Source organism: Drosophila subpulchrella, chromosome 2R, assembly GCF_014743375.2.
Source record: "Drosophila subpulchrella strain 33 F10 #4 breed RU33 chromosome 2R, RU_Dsub_v1.1 Primary Assembly, whole genome shotgun sequence".
Taxonomy (NCBI): Eukaryota; Metazoa; Arthropoda; class Insecta; order Diptera; family Drosophilidae; genus Drosophila; species Drosophila subpulchrella.
Window position 1 is genome coordinate 16,266,742 of NC_050611.1, and position 22,371 is coordinate 16,289,112.

The following is a 22,371-nucleotide window of genomic DNA, read 5'->3' on the forward strand; positions in this document are numbered from 1 at the left end:
GGTTAAGCGTGCAACCCTGTCTGCCAATCTTGAGTATCGTTTCTTGTTTTTTTGCCAAAATAACTATAATTTTGCTGACATGTGCGACGTTGCAACAGTGCAAAAGATTGCCAATTGCCTGGGCGTGAATCCCGGCAAGGTGCAGCTGAACGAGGAGCAGGTATAGCTGACGCAGTTGACCCCAAATCGAATAATGCTCACGGCCCCTCCAATTTATTTTCTGTTGTGAAGGTCGTAACGCGCACGAGTGGCCAAAAGAAGACCGTGGCCGGATTCGCCACAATCCTGGAGAGCTTGGCCAGCGAATCCAAGTCGGAGACGGCCCAGAACAGCAAGGTGTCGCGGGAGGTGGAGGCCCAGGTGTACCAGTGGATCGAGTTCTCCGTTCTCTACGTGGCGCCCGGCTCCAAGGACAAGCACGTGTCCAAGCAACTCCTGGCCGACTTCAACAAGCTCTTCGCCAGCAAATCCTACCTGGTGGGCCACTTCATCACGCTGGCCGACCTGGCCGTCTACTATGCCATCTACGATCTTGTGGTGAGTTTATCTAAGATTATTACTAATAAGTAGGGGTTTATTGTGACCAGGAATAGTGTATCCCAGCTTGTAAGCTTTATTTTATGTCAACTAAAGTGATTCCCAGCTAAACAGACCATTATATCATAAAGATACCATGGATAAATGGAGGTAGACTTGTGGTTATTGTAGCAAACTGAAGAAAACTAGCTTAGATTTGTTTTAGAATGATCGAAGAATAGTCTGGGACCTTTAAAAAAAATGATAACCCTTGTTGGATAATGTATATAACATATTAATTAGGACCCATACATCTAGACCAGGTTCTTTCAAAATATAAAAATTAAAGATAATTAACCTTTAACCTATTAATTTTTTTAACCATATATCCAAAACTGTAAATTTTCTCCTTTTTTTAATATACGGTTAGATTACATTTCCCGAATCTTTAATATCTATAAATCCGACATATGAAAGTTAAATTTAAAAAGATTAATATATGTCCATTACTAAGGTGTCTCGTACTAGTACATATATAAAAACGGAACTGAAAACTTAATTTCCAGAAACATTTCCCATCACTTATCTATAATGCTAAATTAACCCCTGTCAATCCTTTTAGAAATCCCTCTCGCCTGTGGACAAGGAGGCCTATCTGAATCTCTCCCGCTGGTTCGATCACCTCCAAAACCGCCCGGAGGTCCACCAGGGCGAGACGCTGCTGAACTTCACCACCATTTACCTGCACGGCTGGGCCACAGGCACTCACATCTAAGCCCACCACGGAACTTCTGCATCCATTCACGTCACAAATGCGACACTTAAGTTATTTATTTCTATTGCATTTTTCACAATGTAGTTTTGTGTGTGATTATCATTTAATGCCAATGAGAGAGTTCAGCGTTGGAATATGAAGAATCGTTATTGTACCCACATTACGAGTTGTTATTTTGGTAATCGGACAGATCTCAGCCGTAGCTCCGAATCACATGCCCTTGCGTTGCGTCGCCGGTGCAGCGTGGGCTGTGTAGCAGCGACTCCTGCTGCGCCAACATCAGTTCGCCTGGACTTCGCGCGGCGAGCTGAGGGAGTTGCCCAGGTCCGTGGGCTCGGTGCACTTCCACAAGCCGTAGGTCTTGCCCACGGTGGTCTGCCACAGCCGTAGAGTGCCGTCCTCGGAGCCGCTGGCGTAGAGCTCCCCATCGGGGCTGAATTTCACGCTGTGCACGGGTCCAAAGTGACCCTTGAATGATTCTGTAAGGAATTAAATTATTAAGTATCAAGATTACATTAAGTACACATGGCTAACTCCCTACCAATTTCGTTGCCTGTAATATAATCGAATTTGTACATCTTAAAGTCTTCGCCTCCACAAACAAAGACATGTTTATCCGGATGCAAACTGGCCGACGCCACGTTCGTCGGCACTTTCACCTCCTTCAGCTTCTTCAGCGTGTCGATCTCCCAGAAGCTAATCGAGGAGCCGTGCGATATGGTCAGTATGTGGTTATCGCTGGAGATCTCCAGGCTGTTCGGATTGCTGTTGAACTGCAGGCGCTGCACCTCGATGCCCGTCATGCGGTCCCACAGGCGCACCGTCTTGTCCTCGGCCGCCGAGATGATGCACTTGTCGCCGCGGCAGAAGAGCGCTCGCTTGATGGCACCTCCATGTCCGGCGTACTCCTCCGGCTGTGCCTCGGGCTGCTCCAGGTTGAAGACCCTCACCAGCTTCTCGTTGCTACCAGTCACTATGTTCTCGGAATCCATGTCGAAGGCCACGCTCTTGACGATGTGCTTGTGCTGGAAGCTGTGAATCTCGGCCCCGCTCACCGCATTCCACACCTTGCCGGTGAAATCGGCCGCTCCAGAGGCGGCCAAAGTGGCGTTCCGATTGAGGGTGGCGTTCCAAACGGCGCCCTTGTGGCCCTCGAAGGTGCCCACCCAGTCGCCGGTGTCGCCGTGCCGCAGCATCGGGCTGCCATCTGCAAGATTCAGAGCACAGTTCTCGGTCAGTCGTCGGTTGCATTCGCTTTCGCTCGCCGGGGAGCGTGCGTGCATAAATTAGCGAACGGAAGCCACCTTGACTCAATGCCTGCCGCCAAGGCCAACGACCTGGCTGCTGCCGCTCGCAATCATGCAAGCGAGCTCCCCAAGTTCACGTCACCTGCACTGCACCAACCAAGCGGCGGGATCGGGATGCAGGGTATGGCTGCAGTGCAGGAACGCGGCTTGTTAGCCCGATCAAAGCCACATTTAATTTCCAAATGTGAATGGTTACCCGTTCGCGTTTATATTTTTAACAAACAATCTGCTAAGCAAATGGGCAGTGGGAAAAACTCTGACAAGTTGAAGGTCTTCTATAATTGCACAGATGGTTTTGAACTTAAACTGCTTTTTATATAGAAACTGCAAGGATTTTCTGTAGCTTTTTCTGCATAATATTATATTTTATATTACGCCATTTTTAATCATTTCTATTTCGCTATCTAATTTGGAAACTTAAGGAGTTCTAAAGGACTAAAGATGTTTAATATAGATGTTTATTATATTCATTCCATTTCATATGTTAAGAAAATTCTAGAAAATATATTGTATGATCAAAAAGAATATATAATTCCATAATGAAAAACAAACAAATTAAATAAAATATTGAATTAACTTGTAATTCCCCAATCTAATTTATACAAGTAATTGGCCTTAAATTTGCCAATGATTCATAACAAATACTGTCTCAATGAGCAAGGTAAACAGAATTCTAGTAACTATATTTCATACTCTATATTGAAGAAAGCTTTTTTATTATTATAAGGATGTTATTAAGAATCCCAAAGTATTAACATTATTGCTGGAAAGAAGTATTAACTGACTAGAATCTCTTTCGTATGATGATTGTCAATGTAAAGATGTTTTTGATGATCTCTGCATCGCAACCTAAATGCCGGGTAAGAGTATCCCCTGGTCATAACCTTCCTGATGACTTCCAGATCTCCCCGCAGCGTACATATAGCAGCTGCATATACACAGCATATAAATATAGAAGTTTCAAGGCGCTTCCTGAACTGAACCGAAAGCACAAACGAGCAAAGTTTCGAAAAGTTGCTAAACAAGGGGAAGCCAGTACGTTAAAAGGCGATAACGAAATCAACTTGAACTTGCACTGGGAATACGCTCTTTCCGCATAAAAGCAACATTTAGCGAAAGCAACGAATGCAAAGTGTTTTCAAACAAAAAACAAGCAATAGCAAATGCAATTGCAATTGCAATCGCATCGACTAGCTGACACCTCAAGGCAAAGAACGCGAATTTTGTAGCATGCGAGTGGCGGGAAAAGGGTTCGGGCTCGCACTCAGCAAACAGGTTTCGCTCGCGATGAATGACTCTGCATTTGGGTCAAGGTGGCGCGCAGGCTAGACGGTGCTAAATCGTGTTTGCTCATGTAGTAAGTACATATGTTTTGCCTATGTTTCGCCGATCTGATGCAGCATCTTTTCTGCGAAAACAATAATTTATCAAAGAACCCCTGCCACTGTCAATACCATTTTTGTTTTCTTGGTGATTGACTTGGCCTTTTGGTGGTGTGCTTATAGCACCCTTTAGGCTAACAATATTTCTTTAAAAATTAAGTTTTTTCGGTGAGAGTTGATTAAAACACCCATTACCCTAACAATATATTTCTATGTATGAAAATTATTCATTATACATATGTTTAAAGTAGTTTGGATAACCTGTTCACATGAAATGTTTTTTACAAATCGTTAACAGATTGCCTATCAACAACTTTGGTTTTGAAGGTATCAAGATTATTAACTTGTTGTTCGACAATTAATAAGTAAGGTTTATATTTTTGAAAACAGTTATTTCAAATATATTTTCCAATCATCTACATTTTCGTAAAAATTCTTTTTTTTATACTTAGAAGAACTATTCTTTACCTAATAGAAAGGTAGAGAAAAAAGACAATCTAAAAGAACTTTGAAAAAAATTATTGAAATCTTAAACTGTCCTAATGTATAAAAAACTTTATTCCTTGAACTGAAAGAAACCTAGGCCTATGCCCGATTTCTTTTCCTAATAGAAATCTATAAATTATACATGTTTTCGATAGAAACATGGATTTCCGGCATATCCTGAGCGTGATAAACCGGGACTTATTTTTTATATAAAAAACCTGTAAAGGACCACGAAAACTGTAGAAGACTTAAGAATACCCTATTAAGCAAAGTACTTCTTCAAGAATATTCGCGTTTTTCGAGAAATGTATCAAAACTTTGCAATCTAAAAACCAAGACAGACAATTTCAAAACGATTACCCTATTAAGCTAAGTACTTCCTCAAGAATATTCGGGTTTTTCGAGAAGAGTATCGAAACTATGCAATCTAAAAACCAAGACAGACAATTTCAATACGATTACCCTATTAGCTAAGTACTTCCTCAATAATATTCGGGTTTTTCGAGAAGAGTATCGAAACTTTGCAATCTAAAAACCAAGACAGACAATTTCAATACGATTACCCTATTAAGCTAAGTACTTCCTCAAGAATATTCGGGTTTTTCGAGAAGAGTATCGAAACTTTACAATCTAAAAACCAAGACAGACAATTTTAATACGATTATCCTATTAAGCTAGGTACTTCCTCAAGAATATTCGGATTTTTTGAGAAGAGTTCAAAACTTTGCAATCTAAAAACCAAGACAGACAATTTCAATATGATTACCCCATTAAGCTAAGTACTTACTCAAGAATATTCGGATTTTTCGAGAAGAGTATCGAAACTTTGCAATCTAAACACCAAGACAGACAATTTCAATACGTTTATCCTATTAAGCTAGGTACTTCCTCAAGAATATTCGGATTTTTCGAGAAGAGTATCGAAACTTTGCAATCTAAAAACCAAGACAGACAATTTCAATACGATTACCTTATTAAGTTAAGTACTTCCTCAAGAATATTCGGGTTTTTCGAGAAGAGAATCAAAACTTTGCAATCTAAAACTCAAGACAGACAATTTCAATACAATTACCCTATTAAGCTAGGTACTTCCTCAAGAATATTCAGGTTTTTCGAGAAGAGTATCAAAACTTTGCAATCTAAAAACCAAGACAGACAATTTCAATACGATTACCTTATTAAGTTAAGTGCTTCCTCAAGAATATTCGGGTTTTTTGAGAAGAGTATCGAAACTTTGCAATCTAAAAACCAAGACAGACAATTTCAATACGATTTTCGAGAAATGCACCCACTGTGCGACGACGGAACAGGGTCTATATATAGCGCACAAGGACGCCTAATCGCATGCGATTTGGAATGGCGATTTCTGTTACCTTTGCAGGCCGAGATGAGAAAGTAGCCGCTGTCGCAGATGTCGCTGAAGTCCAGGTGGACCACGGGTCGCGTATGCCCGCTGCAGGTGAGCGGGATTTGTCGCAAGTTGTTGGCAGCCATTATTGCAGGGTATCTCTCGATTTCCACTCCTGCCTCCTTAATACTTGTGTGTGTGTTTTTCTTCGAGTGTAGCGACCGTTATGTCTAGTGAGAATCTTGCAAACTTTGCACTTATTGAATATCTGTAGCTGGCGGTGTTTGGGGCTTATTTGTACTTCAATTGGTTGTTTCGCCTAATTAATAGCACTTCACTGTCCGTTCGATAAATGATTTTCCCGTTCGTTGCTGAAGTTCGTGTTGCTGTTGTTGCGCTCCTCCAACTGTTGTTGGGTTTTCTAATTTTTTTTTGGCAGTGTATTTACAATTTGATGCGCTGAATTTTATAAACAAGAGGGGAAAATAATTACGCGACACGTTGTTGTTGTGGATGGACGATTGGAAGCAGTGTGTAGAGGTGGAAAACATCGATGGAAACAGCTAAGCATCGATGTTTTTAAGATTTGTGGCAACATCGATGTTTTGTGCAGCCAATCGATGTTTTTGTCATCACTAAATTAATAATTTATCAACTGTATTAACACATTTTCAGATATTCAACTGGTGGTGTAGGAAGAAAACTACGCTGGAATTTTACCATTGATAACTTATTAAAATTAAGTATTTATAGAATTAGTATGTATGATAATTTCCCTTTAGATATACCAAAATAATTCCAAGCGGTTCTGCTGAACGCGGCCATCATGTATTAAAAAGTCACTGGCAAAATCACAAAACTATCGTATGCCAGAGCCACCAAGTCACGACATTTTGCCTACCTAGGCCATCCCTATTTACTTGTCAAAATAGCAAATTTTCATTCGGGCCAGGAATCGACTGAAAATATGTCCGCTATTCTAAATCACGCAATTCGTCGCCAATTCGGCGCTACTGCCGCCCGGAATATGTCCGGCACCGCCGCCGTGGCTGGCGAGCATTCCGGTAAGTGTCCGCCCGGAGTCCCAATGGCCAAATTCGCCTGCTTTTGTAAGGTTAAGGTTATGTAATTTGGCCGTTGGGCAAGATCGATTCTGGAGTTGCTCTTATAACAATTATTGTCGTATAAACCATATCCCCCAGGTGGCTACAAGGTCTGGAAGCGCCTGTCCTTCTTCGTGGCCGTTCCCGCCGTCGGTCTGTGCATGCTGAATGCCTACCTGAAGCACCAGGAGGACCACGACAAGCCCCGCCAGGAGTTCGTCAAGTACGATTACCTGCGCCGCCGCGAGAAGCGCTTCCCTTGGGGAGAGGGCCAGAAGAGCCTGTTCCACAACCCCCATGTCAACCCTCTGCCCGACGGTTACGAGCACTAAGTGGCCACCACTGCCCAGACCGGGATGTATTCGTTGTTTGGTAGTGATAAACGTTAATGTAACTAAACCATAGTCGGAAATACACAGACACACTGAAAACACTATTGTCCAAACTCAAGTTGGCGCTTCAATAAAGATCTAATTAGAGCGAGGACGCCGCTTAAAGGATCAATGACATGGGCTGGCCAGTAACATTAAGGGTAAACTTCTTTCCCAGAAAGGATTGCCTAATCGATCTTGGAGTACATAAATTCTTTAATGTGTAAGCATAAACATGGATACAATAGCCGCGAGTACTTATTTAGCGGCTCTGCGTTTCTTGACAAGTGATCGCTCCGGCTTCGGAGGCGACTTGGATTCCTTCTTTACTGAAACAGCCTTTGGCGAGACCTTTGGAGTATCACGGCTGCGTGTTTGGCGCGAGGACTGCTGGACTCCCTTAAGAGTGCTTATCTTGCGCTGCTTAGAGGGCGGCGGCGGCGAAAAGGAGTCGTCGCTATCATCCAGGTGATCCTCTTCGAGGGTATCGTCTTCCAGATACTCCTCCTCAAACTCTTCAGCCTTTACTTCGTCTAAATCTTCCTCCTCCTCCTCCTCGATAATGTCGTCTTCCTTGCTCTCGACCTCTTCCTCAAAGTCGTCGTTATGGTACGGCTCCATGTCCATCACATGATCGTCCTCGATGTGCCGCTGCAGGCAGCTCTGGGTCAAGAAGATGTGATCGCAGAACTCGCAGGCGTGACGCTCGCTCTCCTTGTGCTGCTCCATGTGGGCATCAACGCTATCCACGTCCTCGATCTGCTCCCGGCACATGGGACACTTCAGAGTGGCTGTAGCATGGATTCTCGAGTGTTCCAGCAGGCTGTTGTAGGTGCTGTACGAGATCTTGCAATCGCTGCACACGAACGAGGCGTCCGAGGTCTGTGTGTGCATGCGCAGGTGCCGCGAGAGATGGTGGGACAGCATGTACGACTTGGGGCAGTACTTGCAGGGATAGGCTCTCTTCCCGGCGTGGGCCACGAGATGACGGGCCAGCTTGGAGGCGGTGGAGAAGCTCCTCTCGCAGTGCTGGCAGGGGAAGGGAAGATTGGTGGAGTGGACAACCTGAAAAAGAGGAGGTTCGTTAGCAAGAGCAACCCCAATTGGGATGATCCTCATACCTCATGGCGTTCCAATCCCTGCTTAAAGGCAAACGACTTTGTGCACACGCCGCACTGGAATGGGCGCTTCTTCTGGTGCCGCTCGGCATGCTTCTCCATCTCCTGGCGCGACAGGAAGGGCTTCTCGCAATACACGCAGATGAACTTGGGCACGTCCGTGTGCGTGCGCTCGTGGCGATGAAGCAGTGCCTTCCGAGTGAAGCCCTTGCCGCAGACGGCGCACTTGAAGGGTCGCTCGCCGGTGTGGATGAAGTTGTGCTTGGCCAGGTCATACTTGGAGAAGAAGCTCTTCTCGCAGTGAGGACACTGGAAGCTGCGCGAGCGCGTGTGATTCAGCCGATGGATATCGAGCAGCTGCTGCAGCGGAAAGGAGCGCTCGCAATCGGGACAGGGAAACACGTCGGTGGCCACCGTCTCGGCATTCTTCGTAGGATCATCCTGATCGTCTAATGGCAGCTCTGCGTCCAAAACCTCGGTCACTATGGCCACATTGCCGCTGTCATCTCGCTTGACTTGGGGTGTGGCTAGGCGTGGTTCCACCGGAGCAGACGGTCCCTTGTTGAGGATCCTAATCGACGACTTGTTCAACACCTTTGGTTTCACGGGTGACGACTTGGGAGTGGACTCGGACTCGAACTCCTTGTCCAGCTCGTTGGCCATGTCCTCCAGCATGTTCTGCACATCGTCCATGGAGAGCTCCTGGTTGTTCTCCACCTTCAGCTCGTAGGCATGGGATCGGCGACTGGTGGTGACTGGAGAGGAGACGGCTACCTTCCTGTGGGGCAACAAGGTGGTCTCCAGCACCTGGACATTCTCGATGACCACCGGGTTGGACTTGGCCAGGGTGTTCAGCAGCTTTTTGGGAGCTTCGGTAGCGGATGCCTCGGATGCCGCTGCAGCCGGTATAACCACCACCTTCTTGGGAGCCACCGTCATTATGGGAGCACGGGGCTTCTCCAGCGGCGCGGGCCAGTTTCCGGTCAATGGGTATTGCCGGAGGAGGGTTTCCGCCCTCTTGCACATCTGCTTGAAACGGTAGCAGTGCTCAAAGAGTAGACGACATTCTAGGCAGATATGCCCAGGCATTCCATCACCGGCATAGACCTGTTAATGCAAAAATAAGAATTGTATTTATAATGGATTTAGAGAAAGTGTCCCTATTGTTATGTGCTTTAACTTAAGATAATTTAAGTTTTAAATTCTATTTATCTTATTCAAGTTTACAAGTTACTTGTAACCAATCTTAATTTTTAGATCTTATTCTATTCTTGTTCTTATATTCTTAACAACTTATAGGAAAAATCAAAAAAATTTAAGTGCCTGTTACTTGGCATTCTTTTTTAGAAAATAAGTTTGCAATCTGATCAAAGGCTGATTAAATTTAGAATAATAAACAAGGGAAGTCCCTCTTCTGACCGAAAAGCCAATCTACTTTCGGGATATCCCCGAATTAGATACACCTGATTATATCTATTGTACTATTTTTCCCCATCTCTTAAGAATATGCAACATGTTTAGTATTTAAAAGTTAAATTCCTTTATAATATTGAGTTCTATCATTTAATTCATAATTTTCCGCTATAAAGGGAAATACCCTCTATATATAAATCCTGTGCAATCGATATTCATTAGCTATTCGATTAATACCCCACTAATCTATCGAAGACGGGCCATCTCCGCTTGGCGGCAAGTGCATACACACCACTACATGCAATCGCAGTTTTGTTTTCGAACGAGAAATCTTACGGCGCGAGCACGCTTAACCTCCCGTTAATTGATTGATTAGGCACGTCTGATCCGTCTGATCTGAGCCATAAAAGGACATTCGGTTGATTGTTTAATCCGAATAGCAAACTGCAAAAAACAGAGGCAGAAAAACAGCTGTGCGGCGGAAAGTTTGGCCAATTCAAGTGGTTAAAGAACCCGAATCAGAACAAGAATCGCACCCAAAAAGGGCGCAACAACTGAGGCAGAAGAAGAAGAACAGCAGGAGGAGGAGGAGAAAACCAGGCAGACGGCGAAGGCGAACAAAAGGAGAAGCGCAAACAATCAAAACAAGAAAAAGAGTGCCGCGGAGGGACTCAAAATGACGGACGAGTGCGTAACCAGAAACTACGACTTCGGGGTGCTCGGCTCGAATGGAGCGGTGCGGGGAAGCCGGAACAGCGGCCTTATAGCTGATAATACCGATGCCAAGGGCTGTACGCCGGAGTCGGTTGTTGTTGGTGGTGCAAATGCAACTGCAGCGAGGTAAGTCCATGTGCCGCTCTCTCGTTGGCTCTCTCTGCCTTTTCTCTCTCTTCATGCGCTTGTTGTTTGTGTATTTTGTTATCCCTTTTATCACATTTGTTATTTTTAAAATACTGGAAAAATTCTTGAATCTATTTATAAACTTTTAAAGTCTTCGACAGTTTTTTATATCAAGACCATTATCACCAATCGCATTATATGGATTATCTTATTATTATTTTATTAATAAAGGTTTAATTATTTATTTTAGTAATCCATCTTTAACTTTGTAATTTATTCGTATGACACTTACTTATGACCCGAATTCTTTATCAGACAACTTACGTATGTACATATGTATTTTTAAAAATATTAAAAAAAAAAAGAAATATATGTTGTTTCAAAATACTTATTATTCAATTATTATTCAAATTAGTCATTTTATTGAAGAAATTTTATTTTTTAATACAGTCAAACTTTCATAACTCCAACTTCCCTGACTCAAGGTTTATATTTTTTAAATAAGTCAAACTAGTTTAATTATGAGTATGATATAAAATACATGTACTGGGAAGATGGTGGTATACTAGATGTATTAAAACATTATGTTCAGCATGAACGATGCATGCCGATATGTATTGTAATAAAAAAGAAATCATTTGTCATGACAGCCAAAGTCTTTTCAAGGATATAAGATTATTTCATTTGTGAAAGTGATTTCCTATCACTATTAGAATTCTTTGCCGATATTATATTGTAAACGACATTTGAAAAACAGTTTATCACGGCCAAATCCAATTTCGACCAATCAATCAGACGGCCATATTAGAAGTCTTAGTCACAAAAACTATTGAAATCTAAATCAATACAATATATTTGTCAATTAATCGAATGCGAAACGCTTCGTGAAAGTGTTTTCTATTGATAAGAACTCTTTTGTTCAACTTAGTTAAACAAGTAATACGCCGTAGTGTCTGCCAAATTCCAAACGAGTTCTTTACATAATTGAGCAATGATTAATCATTTCCAATTTTGGCCAGTACCTCCTATCTAATCTAATCTTATCGCACCAGGCTTTAGGCCTCTAAATCAGTGGTCGGCACACACATACCATCACAGTTTGCCTTGCATTAGTGTAAGTGTAAAAAACACGAAGTTGGCGCGCAGCGCTCTGACGCCTGACGTTTCTCTGTTTTGCACTGAAATTCTCTGCCGCAGAAGCAAAAAAACACGCCGAAGCTGAGAAAAAAAAGACCCGAAGACTCATGCCGAAGTCATACGAACATCTACGTTATACGTGAGCGAGCAGAGGATGGGCAGAACACTATCCTATGCTCACTAGATAGGCCGCTGCCGACCACTGCTCTAAATCGATTGACATATTAAACAGTGGATGCATCTTCTCTTCGCAGCGCCTCCCCCCTTCCGGCCAACAAGTTTGTGGCCCGAATGCCCGTAGATCGATATGCCAGCGAATACAATATGAATCACAAGCACCGCGGGCTGGCCCTGATCTTCAATCATGAGCACTTTGATATACCTTCGCTGAAGAGCCGCACCGGAACGAATGTGGATGCCCAGGAGCTGAAGAAAGCTCTGGATTCCCTGGGATTCACGGTGTCCGTGCACAAGGACTGCAAAATGAGGGATATCCTGAAGCACATTGAGAAGGCTGCCGAACAGGATCACACGGACAACGACTGCCTGGCGGTGGCCATCCTCTCCCACGGAGAACATGGCTACCTGTACGCCAGGGATACGCAGTACAAACTGGACAACATCTGGCACTACTTCACCGCCAGCTTTTGCCCCTCATTGGCGGGCAAACCCAAGATGTTCTTCATCCAAGCCTGCCAGGGCGATCGTTTGGATGGCGGAATAACTCTGGAGAAGGCCGTTACCGAGACGGATGGCGAGTCCTCGACGAGCTACAAGATACCCATACACGCCGACTTTCTGTTCTCCTACTCGACCATTCCGGGTAAGGATAGGGTCTATGAAATATCCATATATATTACTAAATTATCCTCCCTTAGGATACTTCTCCTGGCGCAACATCAACAATGGCTCCTGGTACATGCAATCGCTGATCCGGGAGCTGAACACGAATGGCAAAAAGTACGACATGCTCACCCTGCTCACTTTCGTCAACCAGCGCGTAGCTCTAGACTTTGAGTCGAACGTGCCCGCCACTCCGATGATGGATCGCCAGAAGCAAATACCGTGCCTCACCTCCATGCTGACGCGCATACTGCGCTTTGGCGACAAACCGAAAGGTAACAAGGCTGGCTAGGAAAAACAAAAAGAGATCTCTTAACAAAAATAGGTTGTACAACCATCTCCCGCAATCATTCACTTTGGATTCCATATCACTTCAAGTCTAGTTTTAAATGACGCGTGCCATTATCCCGGAGGATATGCAGCACACTGATTCCCATTATCCCACTCATTACCCACCCATTTTCGGCCTTATCGTTGACGAAATTCGTTGCCCACTTAAGTATATGATTTCACTAATTATAAGCAACACTTGCCAATCAGCAAACCCACAAATATGATATAAGATTATACAATGAAGATTTATACATATACACGCAAACATATATATTTGATATGCATACGAATAAAAATGAATTGATAATGGATTTTTTTTTAGATAATGGGTCAAATTCAAGTACTAGTTCTATTTGTTTGTCATATTTCTTGTTGTAAGCTTATCAATATAGTTAGAATTTGTAGAACATGATTCTCAAGGAAGGACAAACACAGAAGATCTTTCTGATTTCTAGTGGAATTAAAATATTACGACCGCGAATGGTCGGTAAGATTTATTTATTTAATTTCGCGGATCTAAGACAAATTTTTTCAACTTAATCTACTCTTCCCCTTCCGTTACAGCTCTACCCCCCGCGTCGTCACCTCCGCGAAAGTCGAAGTCAAATCCGTTTTGTGTTTTTTTGTAATTGCTCTTACTTTCATTGTTCGCGCATAATTTAAAAATCTAATCTAAACATAGCCGTGATTAAAATATCATCTTGATCGGACCAACGGTGTAAATTTTTTTATAAAAAATCTTGTGCTATGTTTTGCTCTCAAAATATGGAGGACTTAAAAAATGTTCTTTTGCTTTATATGTCGCTTTCATTAACTAAGTTTCTATAAAAATAAAAACGCGATTATATGTTATGGGACATTTTAAAGTATTTATGGTGTTCCTTAAATCTTTTATTTTTAAGCTTAATCGGAGCAACGGTGTACATTTTATTTATAAAAAATCTTGTGCAATGTTTTGCCTCCAAAATATGGAGGATTTAAAAAAATGTCCCTTTCATTAACTAAGTTTCTATAAAAATAAAAACGCGATAATATAAACCCTTTAGGAGTTATGGGACACTTAAAAGAATTTATGGTGTTCCTGAAATCTTTTTTTGAAGCTATTTGGCGTTACTGGGGGGACCTATGGGATCTCAGTGGGCGCCTAGGCCCCTATAAAATGTTGAGTAATATATCTTGATAAGAGAAAAATGTATGTAAAAATAATAGGCAAATTAAATGAACATTTTTAAGTTGTATTCCTTTTAAAACGCAAATAAAGCTGAAAACAGATAGGTATAAACTTGTTTATCGTAGCAACAAGTAGTTGAGCATATCAATTCACAAAACAATACAGGTTTTTGCTCAGTTATCGTTACAAAAAGTAAACATTTATAAAAAATTGAAAATATTATTTTGTGGAGTTTGAAGTTTTAAAAATAAGATTTTGTTTTCGCGCCAAAAAAAACAACTGACAGCTGTCACGGGCGATCAGCTGACGCTGCATGAGTGTGCGTGCGGCCAGTACAGTTGCCCCAATTGATTGAAAATGGGTTTTTTCACACAACCGAAAAGAGGGAAATCCCATGAGTAACTGGCTAGCCAGTGGGTCACATCCTGGGGGCTCCTGGCCAAGGACTTTCCTGGTGTGGAAAGAGGACAACAGCGGGATGGGGGGATACTTAGCCAAGACGCCGTCGCAGTCGATTCGGAAACCACGGCGCGATTTCTTAGCCAAGTTATGCGTGGCGGTTGTTAGTCCAAGTTAGAACCCCCATGGGCCATTTGCCGGGCCATTCCTCGCTTACCTCGATCGCCGTGATGGCCATGATCTGCAGCGGAAGATTGGCGGTGGTCTTCACTCGCGAGTTTTCCTCGAAAATCGAGGCCAACTTCTGCTCGGTCAGACAAAAGCGGCAGACCTTCTTTTCGGTCATCAGCGCCTCGCGAGCCTCCAGTTTCTCGGCCATCGCGACAATTGCAATTAACTCGCTACCGGGCTCGGGTTAACAACGCGGAAAATCACTGCAAACTGGACACAAATTGGAAAAGCGAGGAAAACAATCTGTTCGGCGTCTTTTCTACTGCACAAACCGCGCGGCGTTGCCAGATTGGTGAAGTCATTCCGGGCCACAGAGTATGTCGATAGTAAGGGGTATATCGATATTTAGAGTGCGTCTCGACTAGTCGATATCAGCTAAATATTGATACCCTTCTGGTATCGATAGCGATTAAAGTCAAAATCTAAAAATTGATAACGAAACGACCTGTTCGCCTATCGATATGGTGGGCAATCGAGCTCGAAACGGATTTTCAAACGAGTCGAAAAGAAAAAAAAACTAAGAAAACTGGAATTTAAATATAATAGATATAAATAAATGTAAGTAAAGTAATATAATAAGTAAATATCTTAACATGACACTTTGGCTCTCTTCGAGTTATAAGTTATAAGGCTAGTCTCGGGTTTCCCCCTCTTCCTTCCTGAGGACTTTCAAAGACCTTTTCACAAGACAACAGTCAGTATTCCTCGAATTAGTGCAAGAATCTCTTTTGACAGGAATACTTATGGACTTTGACAACTGTATTAAGTTTCTAATAGGCGAGTGCGTTCTGGGGATGTTACTGAGCTGAGGATGTGGGAATTTCCGAAAACTTATCGTAATATTTATAGCTTTATTATTAGTTCGGGACAGTTTGGTAAGAGTTTTTAATGTGTTATGAATTTAAGACCATCGTCAAAAGTAACGATTTTCATTAAGGGTCTATTTTACAAAACAATTCACCCCAAAATGATTCTTAAAACATAAATTACCTAATATTTTCGAAAAAGAAAAGGCTATATTTATTTATCTTATTCATATATAAATCCCAGACTAATCATCGGCGTCTCTCAGGCGAGCCTGCGTTTGTTCGCCGATGTCATAGATGACATTCTGTTGGAGCAGCTCGTGGGCCTCGTACTTGAGGGACTCCTCGTAGGCGTACTGAATGCTAGTGTCGTAGATCATCAGCTTGCACTTGGCCAGCGCCAGGACGGAGTTCCTCAGCCGGGCAATCACTTCCCGATCACCGCGAGGAATATGCTCGTTCAAATTGAGAGCGAATCCTCCCTCGCCGCCCTCTTGCTCCTGACCCTTGGTGGGCGATATCCAGATGTAGCCATTGTTGCCCAGGATCACGGAGGCGCCGCAGGGAAGATTGTGGAAGTGCATCTTTCGCCGCTTGACGAGGGCGGGGAAAACCTTGACTAGGATGCCCTGCGACAGCTTGCCGTACTTTAAACTGCGCGTGTACAGGGAGAGAGTACCCTCCTCGAAGATGTTCTGGAGGGGGAAAAAAATTGGGTTAATTAGTCTGGGTAATGGAGCGTTCTACACTTAATCACATATGTGTATGTACTACCCACCTGAACCTCCGCAGAGATGAGATCCCCTTCGTCCAGATAGCGTCGCATCATCTGCTCGTCCTCGGCGGATCTGCGCCTCAGTTCGCCGCCCGGCAGATTGACCGAGGAGAGGAGCAGGACGGAATCCAGCCGGGAATTGGTGTCCACGCGCCAGCGCTTCTGTTGGACCTCGCAGACGCGAGCCACCACCACATCGCCGATCTCGCCCACATAGCGACTCTTCAGCGGACGCACCGAAATCAACTTGTTGACCTTCTGGATCACGCCAGCCACCGAGGCCTTGATGTTCTCGTCCTCCACGAAGGTTCCATGGCCACGCATGAATCCCGCCTCCGGCATCAGCACTTCGCCGGGTGTGTAGACCGTTGGTAAGTGATCCGCGTGCGCGGCCAGGTCGCGCCAGTCCACCCGATCCAGGGCCAGTTCTATCGCAGCATTGGTGGACATTTTTTTAATCAAACTAAATTGGTTTCGAGCGAGGTAAACAAAAAGTGCAATTTGAGCGAGGCAAATGAGCAACAGCTGGCAGAACACGCGCGCGCGGAACCAGTTCCGTATCCGGATTCGCTCTAGTTCCAGTCCAAGTTCTTCGCCGCAACTAAAGAGGCTATCGGTTGAGACGAATTCAAATTAAAGTTATATAGTTATACCCGTTACTCGTAGAGTAAAAGGGTTTACTAGATTCGTCGGAAAGTATATAACAGGCAGAAGGAAGCGTTTCCGACCCCATAAAGTATATATATTCTTGATCAGGATCACTAGCCGAGTCGATCTAGCCATGTCCATCTCGGAAACTATAAGATCTAGGCTATTGGGACTTGGCATGCAGATTCCTGAGCTTCTTGCGTAGCGCAAGTTTGATTCAGTAGGGTGCCACGCCCACTCTAACGCCCACAAGCCGCCCAAAACTGTGGTTCCAACAGTTTTAACGCTACTAAAAAAATTTTAACTGAAATGTATTCTTCCATATCTATCGATTGACCAACAAAATTTTCCACGCCCACTCTAACGCCCACAAACCGACTAAGCCTGTGGCGCCCACAATTTCCATGCTAGAAGCAAATTTTTTTTTTTTTTTTTTTACCAATTCACAACTGAATTTATTTATTTATTTATTTTCCAACGGAATATCTTTACTGGCTACTTGTACAATTCAACAACTTATCTTACGTACTAAAATGTACAAAATAATTGACTAACCTCTGCTTAAGAATTGATTTACTTGAGAAGTAGTCCAATTGCATATCAATTGGAAGTGCGTTAGACTCATATAAGGCCCTATAAAGGGGCTCATTTTGGGAATAATTTGTCCGCCACAGCTCGAGAAAAAAGGGATACAAATTCCGAAGTTGTATAGACGGAGCGTGAAAACCAACTTTCGAGAGTAGTTCTGGACAGTCGATACTACCTTCCACCAAATCAGAGATGAAGCAAATGGCGAGGATACTTCTACGATGCTCAAGGGATGGTAGGTGAACAAGCCTACATTGCTGGTGGTATGAAGGGGTAGGGTCTAAAAACCTTAGCGGCAACAAAGCGAATTTCAAAAATTGTGTCTGTAGTCGTTCTATTCTGTTTCCATGAGTGGTAGTGAAGGGATTTCAAATAAGAGACGCATATTCTAGTTTAGATCGGACAAATGCAAAATAAAGCGCAAGTCTGGTGTAGGGATCCGTGAATAGTGATGCGTTCGGTTTCACAAATCCAAACATAGCATAGGCCCTGGGCATGATGTAATCGAAGTGTGCTGCAAACTTAAATTTCGAGTCAAACAACACTCCTAGATCCAAGGATTCCTGCCGCAGTTGTAGAGGTTGACCATTGATATTATAGGATGTGACGAATTTATATACGGATTTACTGTGAGTGACATAGAAGCACTTGCTTATGTTAAGAGGAAGCGAATTTCGGCTACACCAAGAGCTGAACGAATCTAAGTCATGTTGAACAAATTGTGAGTCTGTCGCTTGAATTTTGTAAAAATCCTCTGTTTTAGCGCCCTATTACGTGTTGACCATTTAATGGTTTACAATCGTGTTTGTAGTTCCCATTTGTCTATTTTGTTGATTCCAGAACATTGATACTGTCAAGTGGCGGTTGTATCAGTTGGGATGTTCGGAGCTTAATGATTCCAAAACTAAAAACATTACTTACAAATAATCTTCAATTTGATTAGGCTGTTAGCAGATTTAACATAATTAATTTATATTAAAATTAACCAAGATGTCAATGCACATAGGTGCTTAACTTTTTGCGTCGTGACAAGTATTTCGAGTTGTTTTTAAACAAGTTAATTTTCTTAAGCTTGCAAGCAATAAACAATAACTTTTCAAGGTTAGTTCCAGTCATGAAGATCGACGATGATCACAAGTTGTTTAAAGTTTGTAAGTTCTAATTTAGGTGTTATCGCCTGCACTTGTGATCATGACTGGAACTAACCTTAAATATTAATTGATTTAAGCCACCTAATCGTACATTTTTACACCCCTTACCCGTAGAGTAAAAGGGTAACTAGATTCGTTGGAAAGTATGTAACAGGTAGAAAGAAACGATTCGGACTTTACTTACGGGGGTTGTTCAAAAGTATTACACAAAACATAAGCTAAGTATAGGCAATGGTCATTTAAATTTTGTTTGAATGATACAACACTTTTCTTTACCCATTCAGTACTTATTGAAAATGACTGAAGAAATTTTAGAAGTTTTTTCCTAGACTTGAAAAGGAACACTTTTTAATGCAAGTTTCTCTAAACAAAACTATTAGTAACTGCAAAAAGAGTTCTATGCCAAGAGTTATTAATGTCGGATGAGTTATTGAAAAGTTAGTTCAATCGAGATTGCACACCACATGCAGCAAATCACCTGTTTTCACTAATACACCAGCAAGCCGCTAGGGGCGCTATAGGTTAGTCGCCGTTATAGGCCAGGTGGCGCTATAGGCTAGGTGACGCTCAAGGTTAGGTGTGCTAGTGGAAAAAAGCAGATTCGTTTGAGGCCTATTTCCATCAATCTTGCACTCTATATAGCTGAGTAACGGGTATCTAACAGTCGTGGTCAGTAAGAGGTTGGAAAAACATCCCTGCCTTATCTGTTTGTTTCCAAGACATGATTACTGCCAAAATTATGTTCCAATAAATTCATAAAATGGTGGTGTTTTATTGTTGGGTTTTTCGTAAACATTAAACATTTTGGTCGTGAGCACTTCGGCTTAAAAAGCAGCTGCCCTTAGTGCGACCAGAACACTAACCATCCAACTCTGCATCAGAATGGTGCCTCTGCAAATATTGATAGTCGCCTTCGTGCTGACTTTGGCCCCGGGGTTTGGGGCCGTGAACACTGTGGAAACGGTGGCGGAGTGGCTCCAGCTGGAGTACGGGTTTCCCACGACCCAGGACCAGGAGAGTGCCCAGGCGGCTGGTAATCTGGTGCCCGATATCTGGCCAATGGGACACTTAGGCTGTTCACCACCATTCCTAGGTTTGTCACTGGCGTTCCCTATACACTGGCCACCGTTTCCTCGACGAATGGCACTAATGGTCCTGTGCTGCAGCCGTATCCCAGTTACGACTGGCACAATGACAACGGCGACGACTGCGATAAGATCACCTCCGTCTACAGAGTATCTGTGAGTGGGTAATAATCCAAGGTTAAATGAGGAGCTCATTAAGTCCCTTTCAGATCACCGAGTGCAACCAGATGTGGATCGTGGATACAGGTTCGGTTGGCACCACCACGTACTGTCCACCGCAGTTGCTGCAATTTGACCTGGATACCGATACCCTGCTGCATCGCTACCGTTTTCTAAATACCACCTACACCCCAAGTGCTTCTCTCTTCATCACTCCAAACGTTCTGGTTAAGGATCCTGCACCCGAGGGAACGTGCAATAACACCATGGTCTACGTGGCCGATGTGACTTTCCACGGCCTGGTGGTTTACGACCACCAGAACCAGACCTCCTGGAGGGTAGAGAACCGCTTTATGTACCCCGCTCCGGATCACGGCAAGCACATCATTGCTAACGAGACCTTCTACCTGATGGATGGCCTATTTGCACTCACCAACGACAAGACCAATCTCTACTTCCATCCGATGGCCACTGCAAGCGAGTACGCCGTGCCACTGAGTGCTCTCAACAACCAGGATAACTGGGCCAATAACCCGGAGGCGTTGCCGGAGCAGTTCACCCTGCTGGGCAGCCGTTCGAGCGAGTGCGCCGCTTCCGCCATCGATAGCCTAAACAACGTCTACTGCGTCACCTTTAATCCCATCCAGCTCATCTCGTGGAACACAAATACGACCTACAGTTCGGACAATTTTGTCGTTTTGCCGGCAGAGGCCGATGAGCTGGAGTTCGTCAGCGGAATGAAGGTGGTGAAAAATCCCGAGGGGCAGGAAGAACTATGGTTGATCTCCAATCGCTTCCAGGTGGGAATAATTGAGTAGAGTTATGTGTTACCACTATCTGATCTCCTTTCCTTTAGAAAATCGCCGAAGGCACGTTGGATTTCAGCGAGGTTAACTTCCGCATTCTGCGTCGCAACTTGGCTGATGTTCAGTGAGGAGTCTTCTTTTCCAACGACGAAGATCAGTCCAATCGTCTTGTGGTTTAACTAGTCAATTGATTAAACCAATTAAATTGAATCCTGTAAATATTATTGTTGTTGTGGAGTTTATTGGGTTGGAAAGGGGATTTCTAAGGGATTTTTATCACAGCCTATTTCAAATGGTAAATTATGCAAATGGGCTGATTCTAACAAAGGCAACGTACTTATATGAATGTGTAAGTATTTATATCTTTACACAACTCAATCCCAGGAATATCGGGGCTTATAATGCCCTTTTAGTTTCAAAAGCTTTGTCTAAACAATCGTAAATGCCCATATGAAATGACGATAAGATTGGATTATTGGGGTCGTAAAAAATTATCATCAAGTTTTATTTACAGATTTAGAAGAAGTGATTTTTAGGAAATTAGTTTGTTTGATCAGGTATTTAATTTACATTTTTACAAGTTTATTCAAAGAGACTGACTAAAACCCGATTTTCCTGTCAAGAATTAGGGATAAAAGTTTCAAAGGTTCATCGTTTTGCTTGGAGGATTTATTTATGAGACCTGACTGCTGTCCAATCGGCTACTGAAAGCCTTTGGAACTGGTCTGGTCATAAGTGAAGATAATTAAAACGCTGCATATTTTAGTTGTCTTTTAATTGTGGAACTGTTTTAGTATCTATATCTGTGTTAGGTTAGGTTAACCCGGACGGCCGTCACGGGCCACGCATAGGCCAATATGGCCCTTAGTTGTTCATCGCATTTCCTACAGGTGCGGGTTTGAGTATTCCGAGTGTGGTTGCGTGTGATGCTGCCAGACAGTGGCCAGTGAGGATTCCCACTAACAGTCTGCAGTCTTTCCGAGGCGCTCTGTAGCGTTCGGAGGGAGATAGACACGTTCTCCGTTCTGTCGTTCGTCAGCTCTACGCCCTCCTTTGCAAGAACGTCGGCTGTCTTGTTGCCATCGATGCCCTGGTGGCTAGGAACCCAATAGATCCGCACTGACTTTGTCGTGCTGAGGCTATCTAGTGCCTCCCTGCTCGCCAGTAAATTTTTGGAACTGACCGTTGACGACTGCATGGATCTTATCGCCGCTTGGCTGTCCACGAACAAGTTGACCACTTCTGCCGCTTTTCGTATGGCAAAGACTTCTGCCTGGAATATGCAGCAGTCTCTGCAGCACCTTGTGCTGTACCTCTGTATGCCCCCTTTACCATGGAAGCAGTGCCCCACTCTGAATGTACCCGCCTGCAGCTGAGTAGGTTTCTTATCCAGAGGCTTATAGCGGGGTGCCTGCTGGTCGCTTCTAGGCGATCCATTATACCATCCGTTTTGACATTGTTGAATGCTCCGGATATATCTACGAATACTCCAAGCGCATATTCCTTAATGTGTAGGGCATCCTGGGAAGTGCTATTGCAAAAGTGCTGTTAGGGCCTCTTCACTGCCTTTAGTCCACTGT

General features: G+C 43.5%; 6 protein-coding genes and 1 pseudogene across 6 annotated transcripts; 4 read left to right on the top strand and 3 right to left on the bottom strand.

Annotated features, from left to right (window-relative positions):
- LOC119550826 (eukaryotic translation elongation factor 1 epsilon-1) lies at window positions 1-1,445 on the top strand. Its single transcript, XM_037859770.1, has 3 exons — window positions 1-160; window positions 232-537; window positions 1,139-1,445. The coding sequence occupies exons 1-3, from the start codon at window positions 80-82 to the stop codon at window positions 1,289-1,291; spliced, it is 540 nt and encodes a 179-aa protein (XP_037715698.1). The 5' UTR covers window positions 1-79; the 3' UTR covers window positions 1,292-1,445.
- On the bottom strand, window positions 1,317-6,352 carry LOC119550825 (serine-threonine kinase receptor-associated protein). The gene is made up of 3 exons (XM_037859769.1): window positions 5,840-6,352; window positions 1,833-2,498; window positions 1,317-1,770 (listed from the first exon to the last, which is right to left on the bottom strand). The coding sequence occupies exons 1-3, from the start codon at window positions 5,958-5,960 to the stop codon at window positions 1,571-1,573; spliced, it is 987 nt and encodes a 328-aa protein (XP_037715697.1). The 5' UTR covers window positions 5,961-6,352; the 3' UTR covers window positions 1,317-1,570.
- Window positions 6,353-6,718: 366 nt separating this feature from the next.
- LOC119549818 (cytochrome c oxidase subunit 6A, mitochondrial) lies at window positions 6,719-7,367 on the top strand. Its single transcript, XM_037858096.1, has 2 exons — window positions 6,719-6,878; window positions 7,017-7,367. The coding sequence occupies exons 1-2, from the start codon at window positions 6,782-6,784 to the stop codon at window positions 7,247-7,249; spliced, it is 330 nt and encodes a 109-aa protein (XP_037714024.1). The 5' UTR covers window positions 6,719-6,781; the 3' UTR covers window positions 7,250-7,367.
- A 119-nt stretch (window positions 7,368-7,486) lies between these two features.
- On the bottom strand, window positions 7,487-15,069 carry LOC119549816 (zinc finger protein 557). The gene is made up of 3 exons (XM_037858094.1): window positions 14,760-15,069; window positions 8,410-9,513; window positions 7,487-8,353 (listed from the first exon to the last, which is right to left on the bottom strand). Exons 1-3 carry the CDS (start codon window positions 14,919-14,921, stop codon window positions 7,547-7,549), a joined length of 2,073 nt encoding a protein of 690 aa, XP_037714022.1. The 5' UTR covers window positions 14,922-15,069; the 3' UTR covers window positions 7,487-7,546.
- LOC119549817 (caspase-1) lies at window positions 10,117-13,283 on the top strand. Its single transcript, XM_037858095.1, has 3 exons — window positions 10,117-10,659; window positions 12,051-12,619; window positions 12,675-13,283. Exons 1-3 carry the CDS (start codon window positions 10,496-10,498, stop codon window positions 12,929-12,931), a joined length of 990 nt encoding a protein of 329 aa, XP_037714023.1. The 5' UTR covers window positions 10,117-10,495; the 3' UTR covers window positions 12,932-13,283.
- A 583-nt stretch (window positions 15,070-15,652) lies between the features above and the next one.
- LOC119550145 (exosome complex component RRP4) lies at window positions 15,653-16,898 on the bottom strand. Its single transcript, XM_037858655.1, has 2 exons — window positions 16,358-16,898; window positions 15,653-16,274 (listed from the first exon to the last, which is right to left on the bottom strand). Exons 1-2 carry the CDS (start codon window positions 16,802-16,804, stop codon window positions 15,825-15,827), a joined length of 897 nt encoding a protein of 298 aa, XP_037714583.1. The 5' UTR covers window positions 16,805-16,898; the 3' UTR covers window positions 15,653-15,824.
- Window positions 16,899-19,569: 2,671 nt separating this feature from the next.
- Window positions 19,570-21,015, top strand: LOC119549826 (annotated as a pseudogene).
- Window positions 21,016-22,371: the final 1,356 nt, after the last annotated feature.

What these genes read in the sequence shown, in the direction of transcription:
- LOC119549816 (XM_037858094.1), bottom strand. Translation starts at nt 14,921, where the DNA reads ATGGCCGAGAAACTGGAGGCTCGCGAGGCGCTGATGACCGAAAAGAAG. An exon ending in TGGCCATCACGGCGATCGAG is followed by an intron (nt 9,514 to 14,759) that starts GTAAGCGAGGAA and finishes TTGCATTAACAG; the next exon opens with GTCTATGCCGGTGATGGAAT. An exon ending in AGGGATTGGAACGCCATGAG is followed by an intron (nt 8,354 to 8,409) that starts GTATGAGGATCA and finishes CCTCTTTTTCAG; the next exon opens with GTTGTCCACTCCACCAATCT.
- LOC119550825 (XM_037859769.1), bottom strand. Translation starts at nt 5,960, where the DNA reads ATGGCTGCCAACAACTTGCGACAAATCCCGCTCACCTGCAGCGGGCAT. An exon ending in TCTCATCTCGGCCTGCAAAG is followed by an intron (nt 2,499 to 5,839) that starts GTAACAGAAATC and finishes TGAATCTTGCAG; the next exon opens with ATGGCAGCCCGATGCTGCGG. An exon ending in TATTACAGGCAACGAAATTG is followed by an intron (nt 1,771 to 1,832) that starts GTAGGGAGTTAG and finishes AATTCCTTACAG; the next exon opens with AATCATTCAAGGGTCACTTT.
- LOC119549817 (XM_037858095.1), top strand. Translation starts at nt 10,496, where the DNA reads ATGACGGACGAGTGCGTAACCAGAAACTACGACTTCGGGGTGCTCGGC. An exon ending in GCAAATGCAACTGCAGCGAG is followed by an intron (nt 10,660 to 12,050) that starts GTAAGTCCATGT and finishes TTCTCTTCGCAG; the next exon opens with CGCCTCCCCCCTTCCGGCCA. An exon ending in CTCCTACTCGACCATTCCGG is followed by an intron (nt 12,620 to 12,674) that starts GTAAGGATAGGG and finishes ATCCTCCCTTAG; the next exon opens with GATACTTCTCCTGGCGCAAC.
- LOC119549818 (XM_037858096.1), top strand. Translation starts at nt 6,782, where the DNA reads ATGTCCGCTATTCTAAATCACGCAATTCGTCGCCAATTCGGCGCTACT. An exon ending in CGTGGCTGGCGAGCATTCCG is followed by an intron (nt 6,879 to 7,016) that starts GTAAGTGTCCGC and finishes CATATCCCCCAG; the next exon opens with GTGGCTACAAGGTCTGGAAG.
- LOC119550826 (XM_037859770.1), top strand. Translation starts at nt 80, where the DNA reads ATGTGCGACGTTGCAACAGTGCAAAAGATTGCCAATTGCCTGGGCGTG. An exon ending in TGCAGCTGAACGAGGAGCAG is followed by an intron (nt 161 to 231) that starts GTATAGCTGACG and finishes TCTGTTGTGAAG; the next exon opens with GTCGTAACGCGCACGAGTGG. An exon ending in ATGCCATCTACGATCTTGTG is followed by an intron (nt 538 to 1,138) that starts GTGAGTTTATCT and finishes CAATCCTTTTAG; the next exon opens with AAATCCCTCTCGCCTGTGGA.
- LOC119550145 (XM_037858655.1), bottom strand. Translation starts at nt 16,804, where the DNA reads ATGTCCACCAATGCTGCGATAGAACTGGCCCTGGATCGGGTGGACTGG. An exon ending in TCATCTCTGCGGAGGTTCAG is followed by an intron (nt 16,275 to 16,357) that starts GTGGGTAGTACA and finishes TTCCCCCTCCAG; the next exon opens with AACATCTTCGAGGAGGGTAC.